At 44.9% G+C, this 24474-nt stretch overlaps 1 protein-coding gene and 1 pseudogene across 1 annotated transcript in view; both read left to right on the top strand.

The window, feature by feature from the left end:
- Nucleotides 1–96: 96 nt before the first annotated feature.
- Nucleotides 97–24474, top strand: part of LOC8034829 (structural maintenance of chromosomes protein 3) — a gene marked incomplete at its 3' end in the record, with an annotated part of 66691 nt that continues 42313 nt past the window's right edge. Inside the window, 11 exon segments of the mRNA XM_042287248.1 lie at nucleotides 97–242; nucleotides 754–829; nucleotides 914–952; nucleotides 4076–4215; nucleotides 8909–8988; nucleotides 9068–9146; nucleotides 11976–12208; nucleotides 14797–14857; nucleotides 14930–15010; nucleotides 15959–16245; nucleotides 18956–19100. Coding sequence (XP_042143182.1) covers nucleotides 228–242; nucleotides 754–829; nucleotides 914–952; nucleotides 4076–4215; nucleotides 8909–8988; nucleotides 9068–9146; nucleotides 11976–12208; nucleotides 14797–14857; nucleotides 14930–15010; nucleotides 15959–16245; nucleotides 18956–19100 — 1236 coding nt within the window.
- Nucleotides 20020–22191, top strand: LOC121048665 (annotated as a pseudogene).

The raw sequence follows: 24474 nt of genomic DNA, 5'->3' as shown, positions 1-24474 counted from the left end.
TTCTTTTTTCTAGAATTAAGAACTGTTCACGACGTGGCTGTTTCTTTTAAATAGATATTCGAGGCATGCAGTGAACGTGACGATAAACTGAGCACCAGAGGGATCCGATTCCTTCCCGCCATTTTGAACTTCTTGGCATTTGGCGGGACTGTGTGCACAATTAAACTCGAAAAGTGGCATTTTCACGCTTAATTGGTGTCACATTTTTGTGACACACAACATCTAAAATGCATATAAAACAGGTTAGTATTTTTTTCTTTATAAGCGAAAATATTGTAGCGCCGGGAAACCGGGAGTTCGTGAGTTGTATTTTGAAAGTAAGCCTAAATGAGTGTCTGGTTGTTTTCTGCCGAAATAAATTAAAATTGAACTGTAAGTGTTATCGGTGGACGTTCCGGAGCTGTGCCCTTTGTCCGGAACGCAGAGCCGCAAAGGGCCGGTTCAGGAACGTCTCTGCGGGTTGATTGGAGCCCGCGACTTCTCCGTGAGCCGAAACCACTGGTGGCAGGTGCATTGCTCTTGCTCGTTTCGCCGTTCTTGCCGTCAGCAAACGCTACTACGCACAACACTCTAGCACTGCACGTTGAGGGCCCTCAGTTGTATGCCCTCTATGCGGCTCCCGAGCGTTCGTGCTGGCGCGGAAACCAGGGGTTTCCCGGGCCCTGTGCTCTAGGCTAGCACCGCCGTCGCGACGGATCTCCCCGCGCCCGGCAGGCAGCAGTCACATTACCCGGCGTTTTCTCTCTGTTGCAGTTAATAATACAGGGGTTCCGCAGTTACAAAGAACAGACGTGTGTGGAACCCTTCAGCCCTCGTCATAATGTAATCGGTAAGTACGCCTTGCCTCAGAGTCTACGGACCGTCGTCGGTGCACCGTGTAAAACCTCGACGTTCTTCCTCTTCTCCCTTGCAGTTGGTCGAAATGGTTCTGGAAAAAGCAATTTTTTCTATGGTGAGTACGGCACGGATCGCGATCATTGCGACATGCTTGCCGCCGGCGAGGCATTCCCCTCCTCTGGTACCTCTGTGCTCGGCGGGGACTTTCTTTGGCCAGTTTGAGCCTTCTTTGATTTCTCACCTCCCGAGTCGTCGTTCTAGGCAAGAGAGATCGTGACGCGTGTGTGGGGAGACGTCGCGTGCGAAGCACCGGCCGGGGGATTGAACCACGGTCGTGTTCGGTTTAACCAAACACTTGTCCCCCGTCCCATTCACTCGGCAAACATATTACTCGATTAAACGAGAATGTATGCACTAAGTCAGCCCCTTCCTGGTCGAAACTGTTTGGTTAGTCAGCATTGTAACTAAACTGGTCGGTAAATGAGTAGTTGGGTTCGCCGTGTGTCGCATAGATGGGACATGACTGGTTTATTCTTCCGCAGCCGATATGTTTATGTCACGGCATATTTAGGAGGTTGCGTCCAGACTACTTTGGAACGCTCCTTTTAAAACATGCCTTGAGTTGTAATAGGGAGGCGAGGATTCCATATCCGTTACATTGGGATAGTTGCTTGGCCGCAAGCAATAATCAGCTAAATATACTTTTGTCGCGCACGATTTTGAGCTCCGTAGGCCCGCACACGGCGGATTAGCAGCAAAGAGTATCCGAGGGGACGGTTCATGTGCGCTCCCATGTGACGGGAAATTGTGCATTACAAAAAATCGGAGGGAGTCGTGTTTTGCGTGGACAGCGCTCTTTAGTATTGCCTCTACTAAGGAACCTTCTGTCTCCCCCTAGCTAAATTGCAGCCCCCATAGTCTAGTGCCTAAAACTCGAGCCCACCTTCCTGATGGTGCCTTCCTATGTGTAGTGTGTTCTGGCCTCACGGCTCGAATGAATCATTCAAATATTCCATAAATCTTGGTGATGTTTTTGTTTGAGACGGCAAGCAGATGAACAGGTTAAAGTTGCGCGTCATAAAACCTGAGGTGCTGGACAAAGCTGAAAAGGAGACGCCCACAACGTGTCTACTGTGCAGCTACTAAACTATTCAAATAACCCTTTGGATAGACCATTATTTCTGTCCTATCCTGCCCACATTTTCAGTCACTAAAGCCTCTTACCAGCTGAATGAGAATGCAGTGCTACAAAACAACCCCCAAAAACAGAAACTTTGACATGCTGACCATGGCAAAAGTACACCAAAGTTTCCAAAATGCGGGAAGCAGTTTTTGTCTGTTCTGCTTCCTTTAGCAATTTGCTCGTGATGTAGCTGATCAATCTCAGTAATCCTGGTTGTTTGTGCGCCATCCACCTACCTTTTTTTTCTTTTTACACTTGTGCATGCTGGACTGGTTGCTAACCATGGCAGCGAAGCTATTGTGAACAAAAGAGCAGCGAAAAGCTAGATTTGTGCAAGGATTTTTGGTCGGAGAAGTTCAGGAAATTGCATCAAAACAAAAAGATGTGTCAACAAAATTTGTGAAAATTTTTTTAACATCTGTCATTTGCAGGCATGTGCATAACTTTTCAGTGAATCAGTCAAAATTGTATTGGCATAAATGGAGCTCTAAATACAAAAAAAAAAAAAAAAGTTTGTCTTAGTCGTTTTAATAAATCTGTGTAGCACAGAATGGGCCATGCTTGCATTATGCACGGTTGCAGGGAGCTTTGGGTGTTTTCGAATGTGTTGCCGAATCGCACGGTGCTTTGCCTGGTGCAGGATCTGTCTTTTTGCACTGAGGGCTGCAACGTGAGCTGTGTCATGTAATACTTTGTTGCGAGGAAAAAAAGTTTGTTGTGCCCGCTTGCCATCTATTGGCTGCTGTGCAAAATCGTGACGTCACACACCCGCTGCGCCATTCTTTGGTGCATTATAATCCGCCCCACGACATTGGAAGATCACGTGGAGAGCTGTGTTTCGTCATTCAGAAGCCAGCTGCGTATTCCCACGGTCACCTACTACCGCAGGCTGCGAGTTGCCGTGTTTTCCTTCTCGTGGCGCGTTCTGGAGTTCGATCTTCTCTGCACTGCTTGCTAAACCTCGTTAATTATCACTTAGTATGCCTTCTATTTACTTTGTATGCTTATACATTGCCATGACGGGCTACGTATATTTTATGTTTCCTTGGTGACGTGTTACTCTACTTTCGAGTGTAAGGATTTTCTCAAGAAATCCATGCCTTGGAACACATTCTGTGTTAAAAGAACAACAGCACTAGTCTAAGGAATGGGAAAGTTTGTTTCTTTGCAGTCTGTTCACACAACTTCTCATGCACACTATCGGAATGTGAGAGTTGGTTTACTTTTGCCGACTCGTTTTTTCTATGTCTTCACGGGATCGTCGCTTACTCCAGAGAGTTAATGTAACAGCGACTGTTTTAGATGGCGTTCAACTCTGTGCTCTATTCTTCGGACTTCGTATGCAGCATTTGCCCACAAGACCGCCGCCGTGAATTGGGTCACCGCCATTTTGCCTTCTTGTAGCCTCCATAGCTCCCCCCACTGTCTATGCAATTTATTGCATAGAAAGTGGGGTGGAGCTATATTGGGGCTATAGTCGGATGTTCCAGTCACGTTATAGCCAGCATTGTCGCCCTCTGTCCCCACGACAGCCACTGTTTCTTTTGTGTTCTTTGGAGGCGTGTGCTTTTGACCGATAGCCTAGTACCTAAGTTACTACATTGTCTTCAAGTAGCTTCAAATGGTGCCTATGGAAACCCTGACAGACGCGGAAAATATATCAAGATGACTGTTGTCAAATGCTGCCCCGTTACTGCAGAGATCACCTGGTTGTTGTTATTTCTAGGAGTAGGCTATCTCTGGTGTTTTTGCATGGAGAAAAAATAATGCCTAAGAAGTAGGTCGGCTACCTTTCGGGGTTGGGGCACCTCTAGATATCACAGTGGGCATATATGTAAAGTTTCATTATAGGATTGAATGAGACTGACCTTGGTAGGTTCCATCTGTGCTTGGTGTCGGGGTCGAAGTGGGTCTGTACCATCGGTATTTACTGCTTCAATTCTAACGTCGAGCAATGCAATCTGCTATGTGTTGTTCATGTTTGCCTCACGCTTCTGCCGGCTTTGGTCGTGGTTGTCTGTTGTGAAAGCTCACTACTGAACCTCTTTATTGCAGCAATTCAATTTGTTCTCAGCGACGAATTTTCCCATCTGCGACCCGAGCAACGGCAGGCACTTCTTCACGAAGGCACAGGCCCGCGAGCGCACATTGCATACGTGGAGATCATCTTTGACAATGCAGACAACCGTTTACCGGTACGGACAGGATTTCGGCACTCCCTACTGTTATGTGCATTCTGGTTGCCGCTCCCCCGGGGGGACTTTTCTTATATGAATGACCAAAAACTGCTGAATGTGTCTTCTAGTTCTACTTCATGCTTTATATTAATGTCTTTGGTAGTGTGTCACTTTTTTGTAAGCCTCAGCCTCGCATCTGGAGCACCTTAAAATTAAGCCGATGAGCCTGCGTCGGCTCTAGAAAGAGATGTCCTCGTATTTGTGTCATATGTACTCTCGTTATAGACAGGCTCTTTATGAATAAGGCCTGCAGCCATCTGCATTCTTACAGAGCGCGTGTACAGCCAATCTAAGAAATGTAGCAGGTTATGAGGCTGAGAAAATGATACCTTGCAGAAATACGATGATTCGCTAATAGCAGTTTCGCATGAGAGTGTTATCTCTGTCATGCAAGCGCTTGTTCTGCCGATCGCAATGATGGGCAATCCACATGTTCCACGGAAAAGTGGAGACCCAGGCTTTATTTATAGATAGTGTGTCGATATTCAAGTAAATGTGGTAATAGAGCTGTGCCAAAACAGCTGAAGGCTCTGAAGTTGAGCCTTCAATGGTTCTTATTTGTCCCATTGAAGACGCTGTTCTTTTTTTTCCTTGCTATGTTTAGGGGGCCAAATTCGAACTACCAAGGTGCGATAGGAAAATGAAACCCCGTTTTTCGGCCTGTATAAATGAACTATGCATTGTAGAAAGCTGGAACTCTGTGTGTAGGTGCCGCTATCCCCTGTTGCAGGTTGAGGAAAGCAGGACAAATGCTGGAGAGGAGGTGGGCAGGGTGTTTCCTCGTTTCCAGCATTTGCTCTGCTAGAGTGGAAAGAGTGGAGGGCTTTGTGGGAGGAGCTCATCCTGCTTTTCTCCACCTGCAACAGAGTTGAGGGGTGGTGATACAATGCAAAAGTTTGAGAACATGCCTTACCTGGATCCAGAGGTAAAAAAGAAAGATGGAATTTGTCTTGGAGCTGATGTCCACCCAAACCCAATGTTGGTCGAACTAAGAAATGGCATTGTGGGTGCCTGTGGCATATATTTTAGTGCAAATTACTTCTCTCTAAGAAAGTAAACAAGGTAGTGTTTTTTCACAAATAAGTGCCACAGGTACCCACAGTGCCATTCCTTGGTTTGGCGAATGCAGCATAACCTCGTTAGAGCAGATATAACGTACCGATTAGTGAAGTTGGGTCGGTCTTCCTTTTTATGTCATTGAGCCAGCTTCGCTTATTACAGATTCTGTTATTCATATAGCATACATTCGGATATAATGGACTATATTAGGGAGTTTGTAAGTCGTTACCATTCCATTATAGCAGAATCTTCAACCGCAGTCATTATTTCGGACATTACGCGGCTTTGGTTCGGTGGCGGAGGTATCCATCTTCCAAACTGATGTCATCGTGCGAGGCGCCGTGCGAGCCTCGTATCCCAGGCGAAAATCAGTCCACTTCCAGCTGGGACCAGTTCCATAATCCAGCTGGAAGTGGACCGATTTGCGCCTGGGATGACTCAAAGCGTGCAGTGATGACAACCATCCAGCACAGCTCAGTAAACAAATCACTGCCTTGCAAAGTGAAGAAGTTTCAATAAGCAGTTTCTTTTTATAATATCCATCTGCATTTCATCAGTCTCTCTCGTTAGAAAAGACTCCAGTCATAATTCATGTCAAAGCCTGTAGTAAGGGTATCTACATTCTGTATACTCTTTTTATAACAGGCCAACATCTTCATCATTATCAAGGTCCGTTATGAGTTTGTACTGTATTAGGTTTAAGTGGACATTGGCTTGTAGACATTTACTTTTTCTGCTTTATCTTTTGATCCATGTTATGTAATGTTCTTAAACTTTTGCATTCTATCACTACAATTAGCGTCCCATTTACGCGGAGTTTCAGCTTTCTGTGATGCACAGTTAATTTATGTGGGGCAAAAAACAGGATCCCATTTTCTTCATTGGTCTCCGTAAAATGAACAAATGGAGGCCACTTTTGTTTTTTAGCTGAATCATGCTCCTTTCCTTAAGGGGAGGCACTCCCTTGGAGGGTCTACTTTTTAAGTATTTGTGCCAGGTCAATGAAATTTTTAGGGTATTTTAAACGTCAAAACTTAGGAGGCTAAACCAACTTTCAACCCAAAAGGTTTATTTTTTGACAAGTTACAGCCTTATTCGTTGAAAAAAATGTACATGTAGCAGTACCAAAGGAAAAAAACTATCGTTTCAAAATATGAATAAAAAGGCACAATTTCTTTGTTGGGATATAACGCTGAATGACTAAACTAATCTGTAGTAGGCTTGAAATAATTTTTAAGGCCATATTTCACGTAAAAATTAACTTTCAATAATGGTATGAATTTAGAATTTTTTTCTTGTTTCACAAACGTCAACATTTTTGTGTGAAGAAATAACAATTTGCAAAGGGTAAGCGCATAGCCGAGTTCTCCAGTAAATTTCATGCCAAAAAAGCCATACATTAGACTTGGGGGCGCTTAACTCATCGAACAATAGTTTTAGAGCTGTGAAAAAATGGTGAAAACATGAAGCTGAGAAAAAAGGGTTTGAAAGTTCGAACAGTGTTTTAGTTTAGATGGGGCTTGCCATTTCATCTAAAATGCTCCAGGGGCATATGTCACTCCTTCCTCTGCACGGTCCCTCTGTGCCTTGGCCACAGCTTCCATCTTCCTTTTTTTGTGGGACATCTTGGAGGACTCGAGCGCTTTCACTTGGGCCTTCGCAACCTTCATCTTGGTGGCCCTCTCTCCGTATGACTCTTGGTAGCTCCCTGGCTGTATGCCCATTTCCAACAGAGCTTCCTGATTCGCTAGGACGAGCCCTGTCATGTGGCTCGTCCTAGCGAATCAGAGCTCTTGTTTCGCCAGCTTGGCCAATAAGAGCGTGCACAGCTATGTTTTCTACGGGGTTTTACGGTCTGTGAGCACGATATCGCGAACAATGCTGCGAACAGAACGAAAGAGGGCGAGACGCTCATTCCAACGAGGAGGGCCTGTCCATGCTAGTCCTAAGAAGTGCAGAGGGAGCGTGCTTTGAAAATGGCACATTTTCGTAATCGGCCGCGTCGGCGGCGCGCACGTGCGGCCGCCAGCACTTCGAAAATAATTTATTTTTGAGTAAATACTTTACTTACAGGAATAAAATTTTTGGACAGCATTCTTTATGAGTTGTAAAAGCTGGTCAGCCTATTTTCCAAAAATGTGACTTTTTTGAAAAAATCGCGATTCCTAGGCCGTGCTTCCCCTTAACTATGGTAGTGCGTTCAAAGTGAAGTTAAATATGATAATTGATAATCGTAAATGGTAATAGCACGCTTGTATTTTGATTAGATTGCTGCAGTATGCCACTCTAGCAGGCACTCCAAAAGTAGCCTCCAAAGTGTATAGTGCATTCTGGGACATTTGTGTTGGGATTTGCCTCTGTGAGGCCAGCGCCGACTAGGCCGTGAGGTTCGCTATATTCCGTTTCACCTTGCGGTTAACTGCATTGGCTGTTCCCAGCCATCACTGCCAATCCAGTGCTGTTAGCGTATCATGTGACCAATGCGTGTCACTGCGCTAAGCTCAAAGGTCGAGCGAGATTCGCACAGCATTGCATTTGCTCTGACGGCTTACAGCGTCTGCTGCAGTTGATCGTGAGGTTAAGCGGGGTATACTCGGCGGTATCATCATGGCTGCCACTTGACCTACCCAAATGCTCGAGGTCTGAAGAATATCTCAATCTTATTCTCTGCCACTGACTTTGCGACGGCAGGCTTCTCCACACCGTGCTGTGCCCTGGGGAGGCCAATCGCATGGCGACACTCGGGCAGCATTCTAAAAGTAGGAATGCGAAACCAGCGATTCTAATCGAATAGCTCTGACCTTTGATAGCGTTCACGGTGCATAGGAAAACCACAACAACCGGTTCCCAGTGTTGAAGCTAGGGATGACACTACGCTATTCAATTTGTTTGCCCACATTTTTTCTTTTTATAAAATTATTATGTTTTCTAGATGCTGCTTATACCACAGTGAGTAAAGTGCAGAACCTTATTTCCCTATTCCTTTAACACCTGGAAGTGGAAGAAAAGTAGCACTCTGCTCTTACAAGCATGGTGAACATCCACATGTGGCTCTCTAACACCTGAAAAACATTCATATATCGCTGGTGGGGTCAGAATAGGTATCTAATGACTCATAGTTCAAAACAAGGTTTTGGTTCTTGGAACTCTTCCTTAGTGGAAACAATTTGTCGCTATTATACCATATTTGCCAAACCTGGTGTACCTTGTACCAATTTGTTCGCACCTGGTGTAGAGTCTGCAGGGGCAAATTTCTGCTGAAATTTCCTTTGATAGTCTCCAGCCAGATAGTCCAATGCATAATCTGCATGAAAACAAATCTTGCTACATAGCACACCTTGAAAAAGTCCTGCCTTGTTGACACGCAGAGGAGCTTGTAGTATACAGATATTACTGGTGTAATCTGTCATTCACAAAATCCGTCATGACCGGTCATGATGACCAATCTTGAAAAAATCCTTGTGCAGCTAGTTCACACTGCATACAATTAAAACTTTTAGACATCTATAGTCCATGGACTACAGTCGGGAAAATATGATACTATAGACAAGGGAGGTTTGTTTGACTTTGACGGATTTTAAATCTCTTCTAGGTTGACAAAGATGAGGTGTCCCTGCGGCGTGTCATTGGCTCCAAGAAGGACCAGTACTTCCTCAACAAGAAGGTGGTCACGTGAGTGCGGTGGTTGATGCTGATTGCGTGCAGCTGTGTCCAGGTAGCCACTTACTCTGCTTGCTCCTTCTTTTCGTAGGAGAACAGATGTCATGAACCTCCTGGAGAGTGCGGGGTTCTCCAGGAGTAATCCCTACTACATTGTAAAGCAAGGCAAAGTGAGTGACTCCTCGTCTCGGGGAACTTCTCGGTAGGGTGTGTGTGTGTGTCCAGTATTGATGAGTCCAGGCTAATTTTCAAACTTGATTTATCGCCTAGCGTATGGACGACACCAGTGGAGAGTTTGGCAGATACCATTATAATTTACAGTTTCTTGATGATATTTCATGGTTCGGGACCTGCTTTTTGCCCAACATCCAATAGAAGAGACCGCTGGGTGCAGTCTTGGGTGCTGTATGCTGTGGTGTCTGTCTCAACTTGCGAGAGACCTAGGGGAATATAGGGGGTTTGCCACCATAAATGATGTGAGAAAAAAAAGCAAAGTGAGTCACTGCTCTGATGTATTGCAAATAATGGGAGGAGTCTGTAACAGTGTCAAAATCTGTCACTGTAACCACTGTTACTATCACCAAAAAGAAAGTTACTAAACTTTCTTTTTGATGACAGTAACAGGGATATGCAGCTATAAAAGAATACTTTCTACACGGCTAGCATGTCAAGCATAACACATCCCTTTGCATGGGGGGCGGGGGGGAGGGGGTGCAAAACGGTGAAGACTCTACAGGAGGGGAGACAAAGAAACTCGTAGGCTCATTGCCATATCCTGCAAATGAAGTGGTGGCAGCCGTGGTGTTTTCTGACACATCTTACATTTTTTCTGTGCAAGGATCACTCCTACTGTTGAAATTTAAACACAAACGACTTTTGTTGGCCCGGCGAGGCCATGGCTTGCTTTTGTTTGCGATTTTCTTCCACCACGTCATGAATATGCTTTGGTAGTTTCCTAACTGCATAATAAACTGCATTGCTGTAGCCCATTCTCCATACAGGGTGTCCCAGATAACTTGCACCAAACTTCAAAAATAAACCAAGCGCTTTATGGGAGAGAAACCAAACTGTATGATATTTGCAAGCATCTTACGAAAATGCAATTTTTTTTTAGTGTGCCTAGTTCTTTAATTAATTGGTACTACTAATTAGCTATCTTTGTAATTTTTTGTTTAAGGGCCAAGGTGTGCATTGGGAAGTTGTAGAGCGTATTGAGAAACACCCTATTGAGATGTTTGCTACATGATACGCTTTGCGCACTTCTTTTAATTAGCCTAGAAAGAAAACCCATGAAATATAAAGAAGGACACGTGACAACTTGCGTCATGTGCTTGCAGCGCTCTCAGACGTGCTCTGAAGGAATCAAGGTCACCTTATCACTGGTGCGCTGTCCGAGACAGGGCTTTGAGGCAGCAGGTGCTCGCGCCTATCTCTGGGGCCTACACCAACACAAGGCCCTGTCACGGACAATGCAACAGTGATAAGGGGGACCTCGTTCCTTCTGAGCACGTCTGAGAGCTCTGCAAGTGCGGCGCGTGGGCGTGTTAGCACATTATCTTTTTTTTATATTTCACGGGCTTTCTTTTTAGGCTAATCGAAAGAAGCATGCAAAGCGTATCATGTAGCAAACACCTTAATTCTGTGTTTCTCAATGTGCTCTACAACTTTCCAGTTCACACCTTGGCCCTTAAGGAAATACAAAAGAAGCTAGCTAAGTAGCCTAAATAATGAAGTAACAAGGTGCGCTAAAATCAGTTTGTGTACTTTCCTAATGCCTGCTAACAAAACATTGTTGGTTTCACTGCAGCAGAGTGGTCCATTTTTTTTTAAATGTTTGGTGCAAGTTATTTGGGACACCCTGTATACACTCAGTCCACCTCCTAAAACAGTGTAAAATTTGCCTTCGCAAGCCGTCGGTCACACAGTCATTCCTTCCCGGTGACATAAAGTGTGTGCTTCCACCAGCGCGCTGCGTCGCATTCCAGCGTGATGATGTTGCAACTGCTGTGCTCCCTTTTCTCCACGGTGGCATGCAACTTTCCCCTTTGCTGTTGCCTAGGCAACCAGCTTGGCCACGATAACGATCACGCGCCACCGATTGGCTGGCATTACGGGCCAGGTACAGCTACCGCTGTAAGAGGTGAGAGGAAGTGATCGCGTGTGCAACAAAGCTCCGCCCCAGCAGTCTTTGTTCTTTTTGGTGGATAGCGAACAATGTCTCGGTTGTGAGATCTTTGTTCGTTATAGCTCGTCTGGTGGTTGTTACTCGATAAAACATTGTACCGCTTGCTTCAACTTGAAGATGATGGCAGAGCTTGGCACCCCGATGTCACAGGACACTCTGTGCTAGGAGCAGACGAACTTCACCTTTCTTTCTAGACACTATTTTTTTATTCAATAGTCAGAGCTGAGAGGAGGTCGGCGTACCCTCTGCACAACGAGCAGGCGAACTTGCTTGCCGTATGAACAGGAGACTTTCCTACTTTACTGCAATTTGTGAGAGTAAAATTTTCTCCTCTGGACCTCAGGCCTTTGTCCTTTCATCCTAGTGGTTCTTGATGAAGCGGATAGATTTGTGGAAGGGCTCAAGTGAATGCTTGCCCCAGTGGCATTGATATGTATTTTCACGGTTGTTTATTGCTGCAGATACAACATTACATGTGTCAGTTGCAGTTCTATTATCTTGAGGTTCAGTGCAAGGCACACCATTTGGAGGCTACCATACTTTCTGTTGTATGATTAATGCCCTATGCGAGAGAAGATTGAGGGAAAGTACCCTGCACATCATTATAAACTGACTGAATTTGTCCTCTCAAATTATAAAAGAAACCCCTAACCTTGGCTACTCTGTGCATAGTGTGTGGGCCCGCTTGGCACATATTGATGCATTAATGCAATTATTAGAGGTGCAGAAAATCTGGCAATGAGGTAGGAGGTATTGCGTGAACTGGTTGGACAAAGTGCCCCCCCCCCCCCCCCCCCCCTCATGTGCGGTGCAGATCAACCAGATGGCGACGGCACCAGACTCACAGCGGCTGAAGCTTTTACGGGAGGTGGCGGGCACGCGTGTATACGACGAGCGGCGAGAGGAGAGCAAGGTCTTGCTCAAGGACACAGAGGGCAAGCGGACCAAGATTGAAGACCTCCTCAAGTACATCGAGGACCGGTTGCAGACGCTCGAGGAGGAGAAGGAAGAACTCAAGGAGTACCAGAAGTGGGACAAGATGCGCAGGTGGGTGAGCCCGGGACTCCAACGTCGGCCACACCCTGTCTGTGGCTGCAGGTTGTCTCGAGACTGGGTTCCTCGGGGGAGCAGTGGGGCCAATGTAGTGTGGGTGAACGCGTAAAAGACACTGGTGCAACGCTCGTCTGTATAAAAACCGGCACACGTGAGATTTGAACTTACAATGTACAAAAAGTCCATATTGCGAGCTCTTTGACTGACTGAGTCTATTGATCCAGTTTTATTTTTTTCAGTTGGTTATTTTAAGGCCCTAGGGGCTCATGGAAGACATGGCTAACCGGTAGCACTGCAGTTGTGGATTATATTATTTTTCGTAATGAAGAAGTGCATTGAATGATTTAGAACTTTTAAGATGTCTGGAGTTCTACATTGTTGTCACACCTAACAGGGAAATGGGTGGGCCAGTCCTGAGCAACCTATTCTTGTCTGGCGGTTCCGTGCCAAAGAGAGGCAGATTTCTAGCAGCAAGTATCAAAGCGGTAGCTTTAAAAGTCCAACCAACCTCAGGAGCCGCAAAGTAAGGAATGTGTTGGTCGGTCACCTCATAACCGCTAAATATTGAAAAAAAAAAAAAAAAAACGCCAACTGGTGCCAGGGATTGAACCTCGGTCACCGGCGTGGAAGCCGAGTGCACTGCTGACAGCTACAAACCTAGCACGCAGGAACGAGAGGAGCAGGAGTGGGTGGTGTGAGAAAGTGTGCAGAGGGGTGGAAAGGGCAAAAAAGAAAAAGGAGCAGAAACATGGTGTACAAAGAGCATGCGTAACAAGGAGTGAAAAGGGCAGGAAAGCACGCCTCCCCTCTCTTCATGACCCAGATAATTCAGCGTAAAGGCTTTGTATCCGGGTGGTGCTGAAGGAAGCGTGTGCAGCGTCGCGAAGAGACAATGGTGTGATGTAATCTGTTTCCATACAAAACCTTGCCCTAGGCACCTCCCGAACTAAGATCGCCACCCACCCTATGAAGCTACCGCATTTAAACACGGTTAGAAGAATGACCAAACATGCAGCCATTTCTTTTTTTTATAGGTGGTTGGGCTTTTGTAGGTCCTATTTAGGGTTTTGCGTTTTTGCATAAATGATAATATTCATCGCTCGCTGCTAAAAATATTGCGGATTCAGATTTTTTTGAAAAACTGAATTTGGGGACAGCCAGTTGTAAAACCTGGCCAGTCTTTATCTTTTCCTTACATCTTATGACAACTTTTTTATATTTTTCATTTTTGCTTTTACAGTTGAACCTTGATTTAAAGAAACCCAATATTAAGAATTTCCCGATTTAACGAACAAATTCAGGTTCCCTGCGCAGCCTATGCGCGCGCGAGGTCTCCCTTCCTCGATTTTGCGAAGTTTTTGATTTAACGAAATAATTAGCGAGTGCCGGTGACTTCATTAAATCGAGGTTCAACTGTATTAGAGGGATCACCAGAGAATATCTTTTGATCCCTTATCAGAAAAAAGAGGTCACCCTTTTGCGACAATAGCCGAACACATCTCGCCTTTCCTGCCACTCCACTTAGGTCCTTCCTCCTGGACAGGTTTCTTTCCTAGACGTTTGTTCGCCTTTCTCCGTCTTTTCTTTGTTGAAGATTGAACTTGTCGGTGACAGAGGTTCGAGAGATTGAGTCAGACTTCTCAGTACCGATGTGTGATGGGGTCCCTAATTAACCAAATAATACTTAGACTTAGAATGATTGGCAGTTACGACACTATTGTCTGCAAGTTTTGTCACATATGCCTTCCACACTGCCGAGTACTGGAATATCGGTTGGCACATCCACCCGAAGAGAGCTCGTCTAAAGACAGATGAGACCCTTTAATTAGCTGTATGCTTATTTCTGACAAATTAATTTATATTGTGTAAAGCTCACCTCTCGTTACATTGCAAATAAGTAGACTGCTCTACTGAACTCGCAAACTTCTATTCTCTACTCAGGCCAATGAGGCTAAATATTAGAAAAACTTGGAATATTGTGTAGGCTGACGGAAGCTCCGAAAAGCTCCGAATTTTCTGTGAAAAATGAACTCAGAAAAGCACCCTTCGATTTTTCTCAGGAATGAACTGGGAGAATGCTGAAACCTAGTCATATTTCAGTCCAGATCTAGACATGTGTCTAGATCTGGACACGTGTAAATATGTACTACCACTGTCATAAAGTGTGCTTGTATCTTTTGCTTTGTTCTTCGTTGCAATCTTACAAAATGAGATTAATATATGATATGAATAAAAATCCTATGAAGTAGTGCTGGTCAGCTCTGGAATCTAACTCACAGAGAATGGTTGTAGTGCCCTGAACAACTTGCAGTTTTAAAGTTCCGATAAACCGTGGGAGATTTTCTAAACATGTTTTGAATAGGTATTTTGTGTCTATGTTGTATGTTTGTTTCTTCCGTTTCCAATGGTCCCAGTGCACATTATTGAATCTTTGGACGAGCTTGTAGTTTTGCGTATCTTTCTAAACTTGGGTGTGCTGTGAGTGCACGTTTGGTGTGCTTGCCAGCTAATGGCATTAATTTTATACCATTATTATTATTATTTTTTATAAGAAACTTGTTTTGTGATTTTGTCTCTTACAGGTCTCTGGAGTACACAATTTACGACCACGAGCTAAAAGACACGAAAAAGAAGCTCGACGAGGTATGTTGACAGTTTCTTCTACCCGATTGTTTTTGTGCTTGTGGTTTCTGAGCTTTTTCAACTTGTCTTTAGTTGGAAACACGACGCGAGTCGAGCAGTTCAGTTGCCGAGAAGTTGCGGGAAAACCTTCAAAATGCTGCAGAGAAGATAAAGGTAAGAAGCCGAAAACTTTCTTTTTGTGACCCCCCCCCCCCTTTTTTTTTTTCATTAGCGAGTTATTATAATTTTGACAAAAGCCATGCAGGGGCTGCCTCAAAGTTGCGCAATTTCTGAAAAATCAATGGAATGGGTCGGCCATCTGACCTGGTTTTTTTAGCTAGGAATGTTTAGAGCAACAAAGCAATTTATGTTCAGAAACAATTGTGTGGGATGTGCATTCTCATTAAAGGAAAGCTAATCTGGGAAGGAAAGAGATAGACAGGGTCCTACTCTATTTCAAAACTTTGAGCAGTCACGAGTGAACATCGCTCTGCATGGTGTCATGCACTTGCCTTATCTTACAAGCTTGTACTGATTCTGTTTCTCATTTTAAGAATAGTTTGTCTGAAAACAAATATTGAAATTTAAGGTACTGACCACTTTATGGGGATCATCAGACTCTCAAGTACAAGTGTTGAAATATTTATTGTAATTTAGGGGCTACAGTAGAAACAGTTGCTTTTTCCGGTTGTGCAGTGTTGACAAGTTACCCGGAGTTTTCTGTAGCACCTGTGCCTCGAGTGTACTGACGGTCAGGACGTTAAGTCGGGTCCTGTTGTGCCGCTTGCAAGGAAAATGGCCTTGACCATTTCTGGAGCTTTTTTTCCCTCATTTGTTTATACTGGGCCATTTCGTTTGTATGTATATATATATATAAACTCACACACACATATGTATAAATCAAGCGTGGTCAAATCATTTATTGTATCTGCTTGACGCCTGGTATGAAAGAATGGCCATTGTATAGAGGGAGAGACCTAGCAAATAAATGAAGATTGTGGAAAGTTGAGCTAAGGCATTGTATACAAGCCTTACATTTGGCCGTTGATTTTTGGTAAGTTGCTGGTTACAATCACTGATGCCGGGGTGGATAACGAAGCGTATAATTGCCTGGGGTTGCAGAAGCTGAGCAAGGAGCTGCGGGAGGTGAAGTCGAAGGTGCAGTCAAACCGGGAGGAGAAGGAGGCGCTGTGCCAGGAGCAGGCGTCAATCCTGAAGGAGAAGACGCGGCTGGAGCTGACCATCAAGGACCTCAAGGACGAGGTGGAAGGGGACGACTCGTCGCGCAAGCGGGCCGAGCGGGAGCTCACCCGCCTCAAGGACACCATAGCCCAGAAGATGGCGCTGCTGGACGACATCCGACCCCAGTACGAGGCGCAGAAGAAGCGGGAGGAGGAGTGCACCCGAGAGTGAGTGGGAACGCTTCCTGACGTTGCCTTTGCACTGCACCCTTGCACTTGAGTCTCCTAAAATCCATCGTGTGTACATGTGTGCCGGAGTAAAATACCCAACTTGTGCCCGCCTGGAATCGTGAGGTGCGTTCGACAAAATTTGAGGGGGTGTGGGCTCTTGGTCGAGTCAGATTTAAATTCGAAGGGGGGGTAAGGATGGTCATGGGGTGTCATGCCTATTTTTTGTTTTCAATAAAATCTTTATATGATGTAGCAAAGCATTTTCACACAACAAAACAAACCTTAGTTTCCCAAAATACTTCCTTGTTTTTATTTAAAAAAAAAAAAGCCTCCAAGAGGAGGTAGGGCCACAATTTTACCTGTTGCACGTGGACACAACTTTGAGGGCCACAGGAATAAGGAATGCAATTTTCTAGAACATTACTATTTTTATTTGTAAAGCACGCCAACTGATCTGTTTTAATTAGTTAAATTTATCAGGGTTGTGCGAATATTCAAAATTTCGAATAGTAGTTTCGAATAATACACTATGCAGTATTCGCTTCGAGAAGAACTGCATTATTCGCGTTTTTTGAAGCGTTGATTGCGGCGGGTTAGCTCCGTCGAGTGCTCTTCTTACCAAGCACCGGTGTACTGCGGAGAAGCAATACCCAGGGAAGTGAGCTCCGCAGGTGTTACTTCTCCTCATTACATCGGTGCTCAATAAGAACCTCACTCATCGGGGTAACCCGCCGCGATAAACACTTAAAAAGTATGTATATCGATATTGTTTATTTGGAAGAAAACCATACATTCAAAGCGGGATGGTGCACGCGTGCCGGCTGTATATGAAAATAAATGAAAACTTTGTGAATGTGTCTACTGTAAAACCCTTTATTTTCGCGGCCCCTATTTTTCACGAATCGGTCACAGGGGACATGGTTGCAGCCAGTAAATTTTGCGAATTCCAGAGACCTGCATTGAAATTGTTAAGGACCGAAATTTTCGCAAGCCTTTAAATTTAGCGAATTTTTCAATTCGCGATATTCATGAAAATTAAGGGCTTGCGAACATTAAGGGTTTTACAGTATCTACATTGTAGTAAAAGATTCAAAATTAAACTGACTGTTTTTCAAGAGTATATGTTAGACAGGGATGCCCTTACAACCTGCGTTCATGCGCGATTCATTCTTTTTTAACTCGAAATTGAAGAAAGAATATTTAAGATTTGTAAATTCACTCAATTGGGCATAGTTGGCCATTTCTATAGGAATCATTTTATGTCAAAGCCGTGGTTTACTTACCATCCCAAGACATCAGACCTGAGGTCACAGTTCATAAATATAGATAGATTAAACTTGGCTTATAAATGAACAAGTGGAACAACCTTCAAAAGTTCAGCTGGGTTTTCGTCTAAGCATTATGCAATGGTAGTGAAAGGCGTGGGAAAACTATTCGACATTTGAATCGAAAATATTCGGCCAAAACCACTGTTCGCTTCCAACTCAAAATCCACTATTCACAGAAGACTAAAATTTATTTTATTTAAGTTTATATTTCGAGTAAAATAAAACAACAAACTTGGCCTCTTGCACAAATTTCATATTTAACATTTTTCAGAAACGTTTTAATGCATCTTTAAATTAAGTTTTTAAGCTGAAACTTTTTGTACAGAGTATTTCATGCTTTGTTCACTTTTAACAAAAAAGTTAACGCTCAGCTATTGTGTTTTTTGTATTGTGCCTGATGTTTTCTAAATATTGAAAAAGTCAAAATTGTGCAATATTTGTGTGGCAATTTAAAAAAAAATGATCCTTCTCGATTTTCTTCGAACTTCTTGATAAACCCTTGAAAACCAGTAATTCAGGATCTGCAGAAACGTGTTACATTATATTCTTTTAAATTAGAAAAAATAAAACTCTAGCGAGGTCTATGTTGCAGTCAATTACCGTGGGAGGGTTTCAGTCTTAATGGCTGGTAGTACTTGAGCACCGTATCCAGAGTGGCCATACTTCGTGGCATTATCGCCAATATACCATAAAGCATTATATGAAAAGCCTGTGACCTTTTTTTCTTTATTAGTGATGTGGCTGATATGGCCTGCAATATTCTCACGAAAAACTTTACTATAAGCTTCACTTCCCCTTTTACTTTCAGTTTCAGTGTTGTACAGCGAAGACCAGCAGCTTCGGCACGCTGTCTTGTTATTTCTTGCAACGTCGGAAGACAATAGTCTTGGGCCCCTCTAAATGTTTTGATAGAGCCATGGGCTCTTTCGTGAGGAAGGCCTGGGATTGTCGAGGGGCTTTTAGTTAGCCCAAAAAGTCGAGGGGTTGTAGGAGGGTTCAGCTTATAAGTAGCAGCAGCTGGGAACCTGGAAAAGTGTTCTTGTTGACATGAGGGCTCTAAAGACCTGCGTGCAAGAAACGCCATTAGTCGTTTAGGAACCGTACAAGTGGCAATCGAGTATACAGATCCGGATTTGAGCTTGCACAAGTCGCAGGCCCGAATGCACCGTCAGTGTCGACGACAGTTTTAAGTCGCCACTGTCCCACCATGTTAGTCTGCGCAATTTAACGCATAATTTCCAGCAAAACCTGGAAAAGTCTGCAAGTTTGAAGATTACATGTACATAGACTGTAGATACCTCGTTGCTAGGAAACCACTGAATTGTGTTTGTGAGGATAAGACGAAAAGGTGGCGTCCGATGGAACACTTTCCTGTGCAGGCTAAGCCTGAAGGAGCAGAAGCGCACGGAGCTGTATGCCAAGCAGGGTCGCGGTAGCCAGTTCACCTCCAAGGCCGAACGAGACAAGTGGATCCAGAAGGAACTCAAATCCCTGCAGAAGGCCATCCGGGACAAGAGAGACCAGGTCAGAGGGGCCGGGCCGGCTGTTTTTTAACCCAGAACGTGCTGTATGACTGGCTCCTAGCCACTTCCTGTAACACACTGTTGAAGCGGAAGAATGTCGCATGACAGGAACTCGTGTCCTCACCAATTAAACGCGAGTCACAGCCGAACGGTGATGCAGCGCTCGTGCCCGATGTGCGCCCCTCACTGGTCTCCAATAGGCGATGTAAAAACTCACGGCCTCTTTACTATCTAGGATGTGTTGAGTGAACCTGATCGCACAAATAATGGGAGCTTTTCCACTAGGCAAGAGGGAAGAGAACAAGCATGTGCTTCGGAGAAAATGGGCAGACGCGAAATAGTGGGGTCAAGGCGGGGGCAGGCGACTGCAGGAGATGCAACTTTCGCACTCCACTCCTGCTGGAGCGCTATACTCTGCAGGGGTGGTCCAGCTGCGCCAATTGCGCCATTTTGATCAATTCTCCTTTACCTGCGCCTTACTGCGCCTAAAGACACAAATTGCGCCAAAGTGCGCCAAACCGCGCCAAACTGTGCCAAAAAGGGCTAGTCGGTCCGTGAACGAATCCTTTTTTGGAAGAATGGCGTTTTCGGCTGGCAACCCGGTGGGAGTTTTATTTTCTAGGCTAGGTGGCGCAAGCTGCCGCCCGAAATAAAGGGTAGAGCCGTTACCATAGCCATCACAATCCAATTCAGGTTTCCGGCCTTTCCGGCCCGGTGGCATTATTGCGCATTATTGTTTTGTTGCGACCGTTTTGATATGCGGCGTTGTGACTGTTCATTTCTGCATCGCCACTACTAAGTCCTCTTGAAGATGAGCCAACGTGAGTACTTTTTTTTTCTGCATGCGCGTTTTAAGTTACAGACCCCATAGAGTAGCTGCCATCAAACGTCACGCAGCATTGAAGAAACATGTTGAAACTGCTGCAAGGCACAGAAATGAAGACGGAAACCTTCAGCCCCCCAAATTGGTGCAAGCCGCATTGGATTTCTCACAAGGTGCTTCTGGCACATCACTCCAAGACCAAGTGTGGAAAGCGGAATCAATTTTCGCTATGTCCGTTGCTTCAAAGTCTATCCCTTTCTCGTGGGGAGACAGTGCTACGGGAATGTACGAGTGTATGTTCCCGGACAGCGAGGTTGCTAAGAAGTTTAGCTGCAGCAGGTCCAAGTTATCACGCATCGTGTCCGATGGACTCGGCCCTTACTTCAAGTCCAGAGTTGTGAGTGAGCTGTGCCACCCAAATGTTTTCTTCTCCGTGATGATCGACGAAACCCCAAAGCCAGAGCAAAGAACGCGGCAACTGGATGTGCTTGTTAGGTACTTTTCTAAGATCCAGCAACAGGTTGTCGTTGAGCATGTGCAATTGTACAACCTCGGGCGTGCCACCGCGGAAGTAATTGTGGGCTGCGTAGAAGACGCGCTGACTGAGCTACCGAAGAGAGGGCTTTTTTTTTTTTTTCAGTGACGGGCCTAACGTCATGAAAAGCGTGAGGAACAAGCTCCAAAAGGATATGCCATCAAGTTTGGTTGACATCAACAACTGCAACCTTCACAAAGTCCACAATGCTTTTGCAAAAGGTCTCGATGCGTTTGGCTCGGATGTTGAGGAGGTCGTCCGAAACGTCTACTACTACTTCAAAAGCGCTGTTCGTGCTCAAGCCCTCGGAGAATGTCAGGAGGCTCTAGGGATTGCTTCTCATGTGTTTCTGCGTCATGTCTCTAATCGCTGGCTCACACTTCAAGATTCACTGTGTCGTGTCCTAGAACAATTCGAAGCGCTGAAGTCATACTTTCACAAGGCAAGCATGACAAAGCAGCGAGTGGACACTCAGAATCTTCACAGCAAGCTTGCTGCAGCATTTTCAAAGAAAGACCTTTATGCCAAGGTATTGTTCTTGAAGAACTGTGCCGAGCTTTTTTCTCGGTTTCAGACACTGTTTCAGAAGCAAGAGCCCCTGCTACACATACTCCACGCAAAGTTGCTGTCTCTAGTCCAGCGAGTCCTCAGCCGTTGTTTGAGGAGTGCAGCCTATGTGGACAAGAGTGCGGATGAACTGAAGAAACTCGATGTGCAGGACTCTACCCTGTGGAAAACCAAACCAGAAGTGGGTATGGACACTGAGCAGGCAATGCTGAAATGGGATCCAGGTGAAAAGAAGCGGTGACTTCTTGGGGCCCGTGCCTTCTACTTGGCTTGCTCGAAAGACCTCCTGCAGAAGCTGCTTCTTGACAATAAAGTCCTTCAGCACACAAGTCTCTTGGGATTGCAGCCCAGCGACGTGGAGTCAGAAGTCCGATCCTTGCGATACCTTGCTTCCCAGCTGCCTCAAGTGCTTGAGAGCGACCACGTGTCATCACTGGTCGATGAGTGGCATCTGCTGAGATGTGACTCTGCTAACAGTCTTCAGTTGATGGAAGATGGACGGATCGACACTCATTGGGCTACAGTATTTCAACAAAAGTGCGCAGCTGGTCAGCAGATGTACCCACTGTTGTCAAGGCTAGTAAAAGCGCTGCTCTCTCTACCTCATGGCAACGCGGACTGTGAGCGAGGCTTCAGTGAGAATAAGCATCTCCTTGAAGGCCGAGCCTCATTGTGCATTGCGAGCATCAACGGATTGCGGCAAGTGAAGACGTACCTGCAGAGGTATGATGGAGATGCCACAAAGGTGCCCCTGTCACCAGACCTTCTGCGAAGCGTCAAAAGAGCAAGAGCCCGTTATGAGGAAAGAATTGGAAGCAGAGAGGCCGACATGAAGAGAGAGAAGCCTGGCAGCGCACAAGTTGATGCTGACAACTCGCATGACAAGCGCTTAAAGAAGCAGTTGGAGGAAAGGGTGATCTCGTGCCGTGCGTTGCTGAAGAGGGCGGAAGAGACCATTGGTGCAGGACTGAAGTGCCAAAGCTTGGAGAAAGTAGAAGGTGGCCAAACTATGTTAGCTGAAGTCAATGCTACTTTGTCACGCACTCTTTGCGAGCTGGACGAACTGAAAAAGAAATGCAAAAAGCATTGAGTCAATATTTTTTTTTTCACCTGTGATATATAGCCTACAGTCAAAAGGCAAGAAGTATTAAGCAATATTTTAGTTTTCATCTGTGATATTTTGTTACCTTTAGCTGCAAGAATGTTCTTTCATAAATAAAATGTTTTCTTATGGTGAGTTCTTTTCTTTGTAAATAACTATATGAAATTCAGATGTCCGTGACACACAGACATATTTATATATATGGGGGGTGAGGTAAGATTGACAAGGGCAGCCGTAATATATATATAATAATAATGACATGGCACAGAACTGCTCTATGTTCATGCTGCTCCAAAATGTTTAGTTTTCCTGATACCAAGGTGCTCCAAAACGAGCTTTTCACTGCTCCAAAAGGGGAGTTTATGTGATACGAATTGCTCCAAAATTGGGTTTTTCTTGCTCCAAAAATTGCTCCAAAACCTAAAATGGCTGGACCACCACTGTGCATGCAGCATTACCAAAGGTACAGGGGCGAGAGCGTAACCCAAGCAGGGGGAGGGGGGATGGATGGAGGAACTCCCATCTTACCTGGACCCTCTTTTGCATATCCCGGGGGTCGCTGTTGTCCCCCTTGGAGATTATCTTGTCGCTTAAAATTCATGCAAAAGCGGCTTTCCTCTTTCCTCCACCTGTGGTTTCCAGAGTGCTGCGTGCAACTAGCAAGATAAGAGTATAGCTTTGGCAGGGCATTCTTTTGGAGATGCCGCGCACAATATGTTCGCACCGTCGAGGTACAAAATCTGCACCTATTTCATCTGTTCAATGTAACTGCGAAGGAACACACAACACATTCTCTTTTCAGTGATTGTGTTTTTTAGCAGCTCTTGCCAAGGGCCTGGTGTAGCCTTGCGCCATACTTGGGACCCCCGGTTTTCGGAGTCTATTTTTGTGAAATTCGAAGGGTGTATTTTGTATTTTATTTTTCATGGTAGATTCAGCATTTATCAGATTTTACTTCTGTTAAATTCCCACGTCTCCCTACTTTGGTCAGGGTGTCTAGCTACCGGGAAAACCGGGAATTGTCAGGGAAATTTTAATTACCGGGAAAAATCGGGGATATTGTCAAAAAGCAAGCCCAATCAGGGAAAATGAGCCGGAAACACCATTGAGTGCCCTGAGCAAAGACTTGAGGACATAGGGGCAGAAAAATAGGCAATAAATTCTGCTTAGAACGGAGCGAGTACTCTGACCTGATGTAGAGTGTGCTACATGATGCAAAGAGAACAGCCGACAAATCCAGTCCAAGCCTTGGATTGGATTGAGGGCACGACTAGATCCAGTTTGAGCTACTAGATTTAGTAATAAATATGAAAGCCGCAGACCCCAATCCATTCCAAGCCTTAAGCCGAAAGTATCCAAAAGTGTGCATCTGGCGGCCATACTGCTATTCGGTTATTGATGGGTCGAGCGTCGTGCTTTCATGGTGTTTCCAGAAGTGGCCTCTTCACTGACGATGTCGGCGGCAAGAAAGTGCTTGTTCAATCAGGACTGGACGAACCCGAATATTTCGGAATGAGCAAGTTGGATTAAGCTGGTGCAAAATGATCCTCACAGTGCTCATGGCTCAATGCCTTGTGTTGTAATGGTCTTGTATATTTAACTGCCTCCACAGTGGTCAGGGAATTCCATCTGAAATTGTCAGGGAAAACCTGGAAGAGTCGGGGAATTTCAAAATAATAATTTGCTAGACACCCTGTCGGTCTTTGTTGGAGCTTAATTTTGTTATACAGCCGACTTTTCATAAATAGAACCTCACGGGGGCGGTGAAACGCATAGTATTAAGCAAACTTCAAATGAAAAAAAGACACACTAACCGTGAGTTTTTATTCTTTTCTTACAGTTGAATTTTGAAACAATGAATTTCACGGGACCACCAACAATTCATTACTAATTCTGTAATATTGCTATAGTGAAAATGTTACAGATAGGCACTATAATAATTAAATTGTACGAAAAAGATAGCCTACCTCTGCATTGAGATGACACTCAATCGTTTCCGATAGAAACACATTACATGCGATGGAACACTGCATATTTATTAGAAGAAATCTGTTTCTGGTAGATGCAGCACAAACACTGCATAATGAATAATTCTATGTCGTCAACGTTCGTGTCAAGCGCGTCGGTCACATCAGTACAGCTTCCGAGGAACATTCGCAACTTGCCGATGGTATTTGGGAGATCAGAGGTGGAGGCGGATTCTTCGTGTCGATCTGCGAGCGCTGCCTCCGTGCCCCATTGTTGTGGGTTTCCTCATCGTTGCACTCTTCCTTTTCGTGGACGTTTTTTAGAATGTTGTTGTTCGTCAGCTCTGCCGACGTCCACGCTGCACGTAATCCTTGAACTTC

This window comes from Ixodes scapularis, unplaced genomic scaffold (genome assembly GCF_016920785.2).
Source record: "Ixodes scapularis isolate PalLabHiFi unplaced genomic scaffold, ASM1692078v2 PGA_scaffold9__187_contigs__length_104089568, whole genome shotgun sequence".
In the NCBI taxonomy this organism is placed as follows: Eukaryota; Metazoa; Arthropoda; class Arachnida; order Ixodida; family Ixodidae; genus Ixodes; species Ixodes scapularis.
This window is presented reverse-complemented; position numbering and strand designations above follow the sequence as displayed.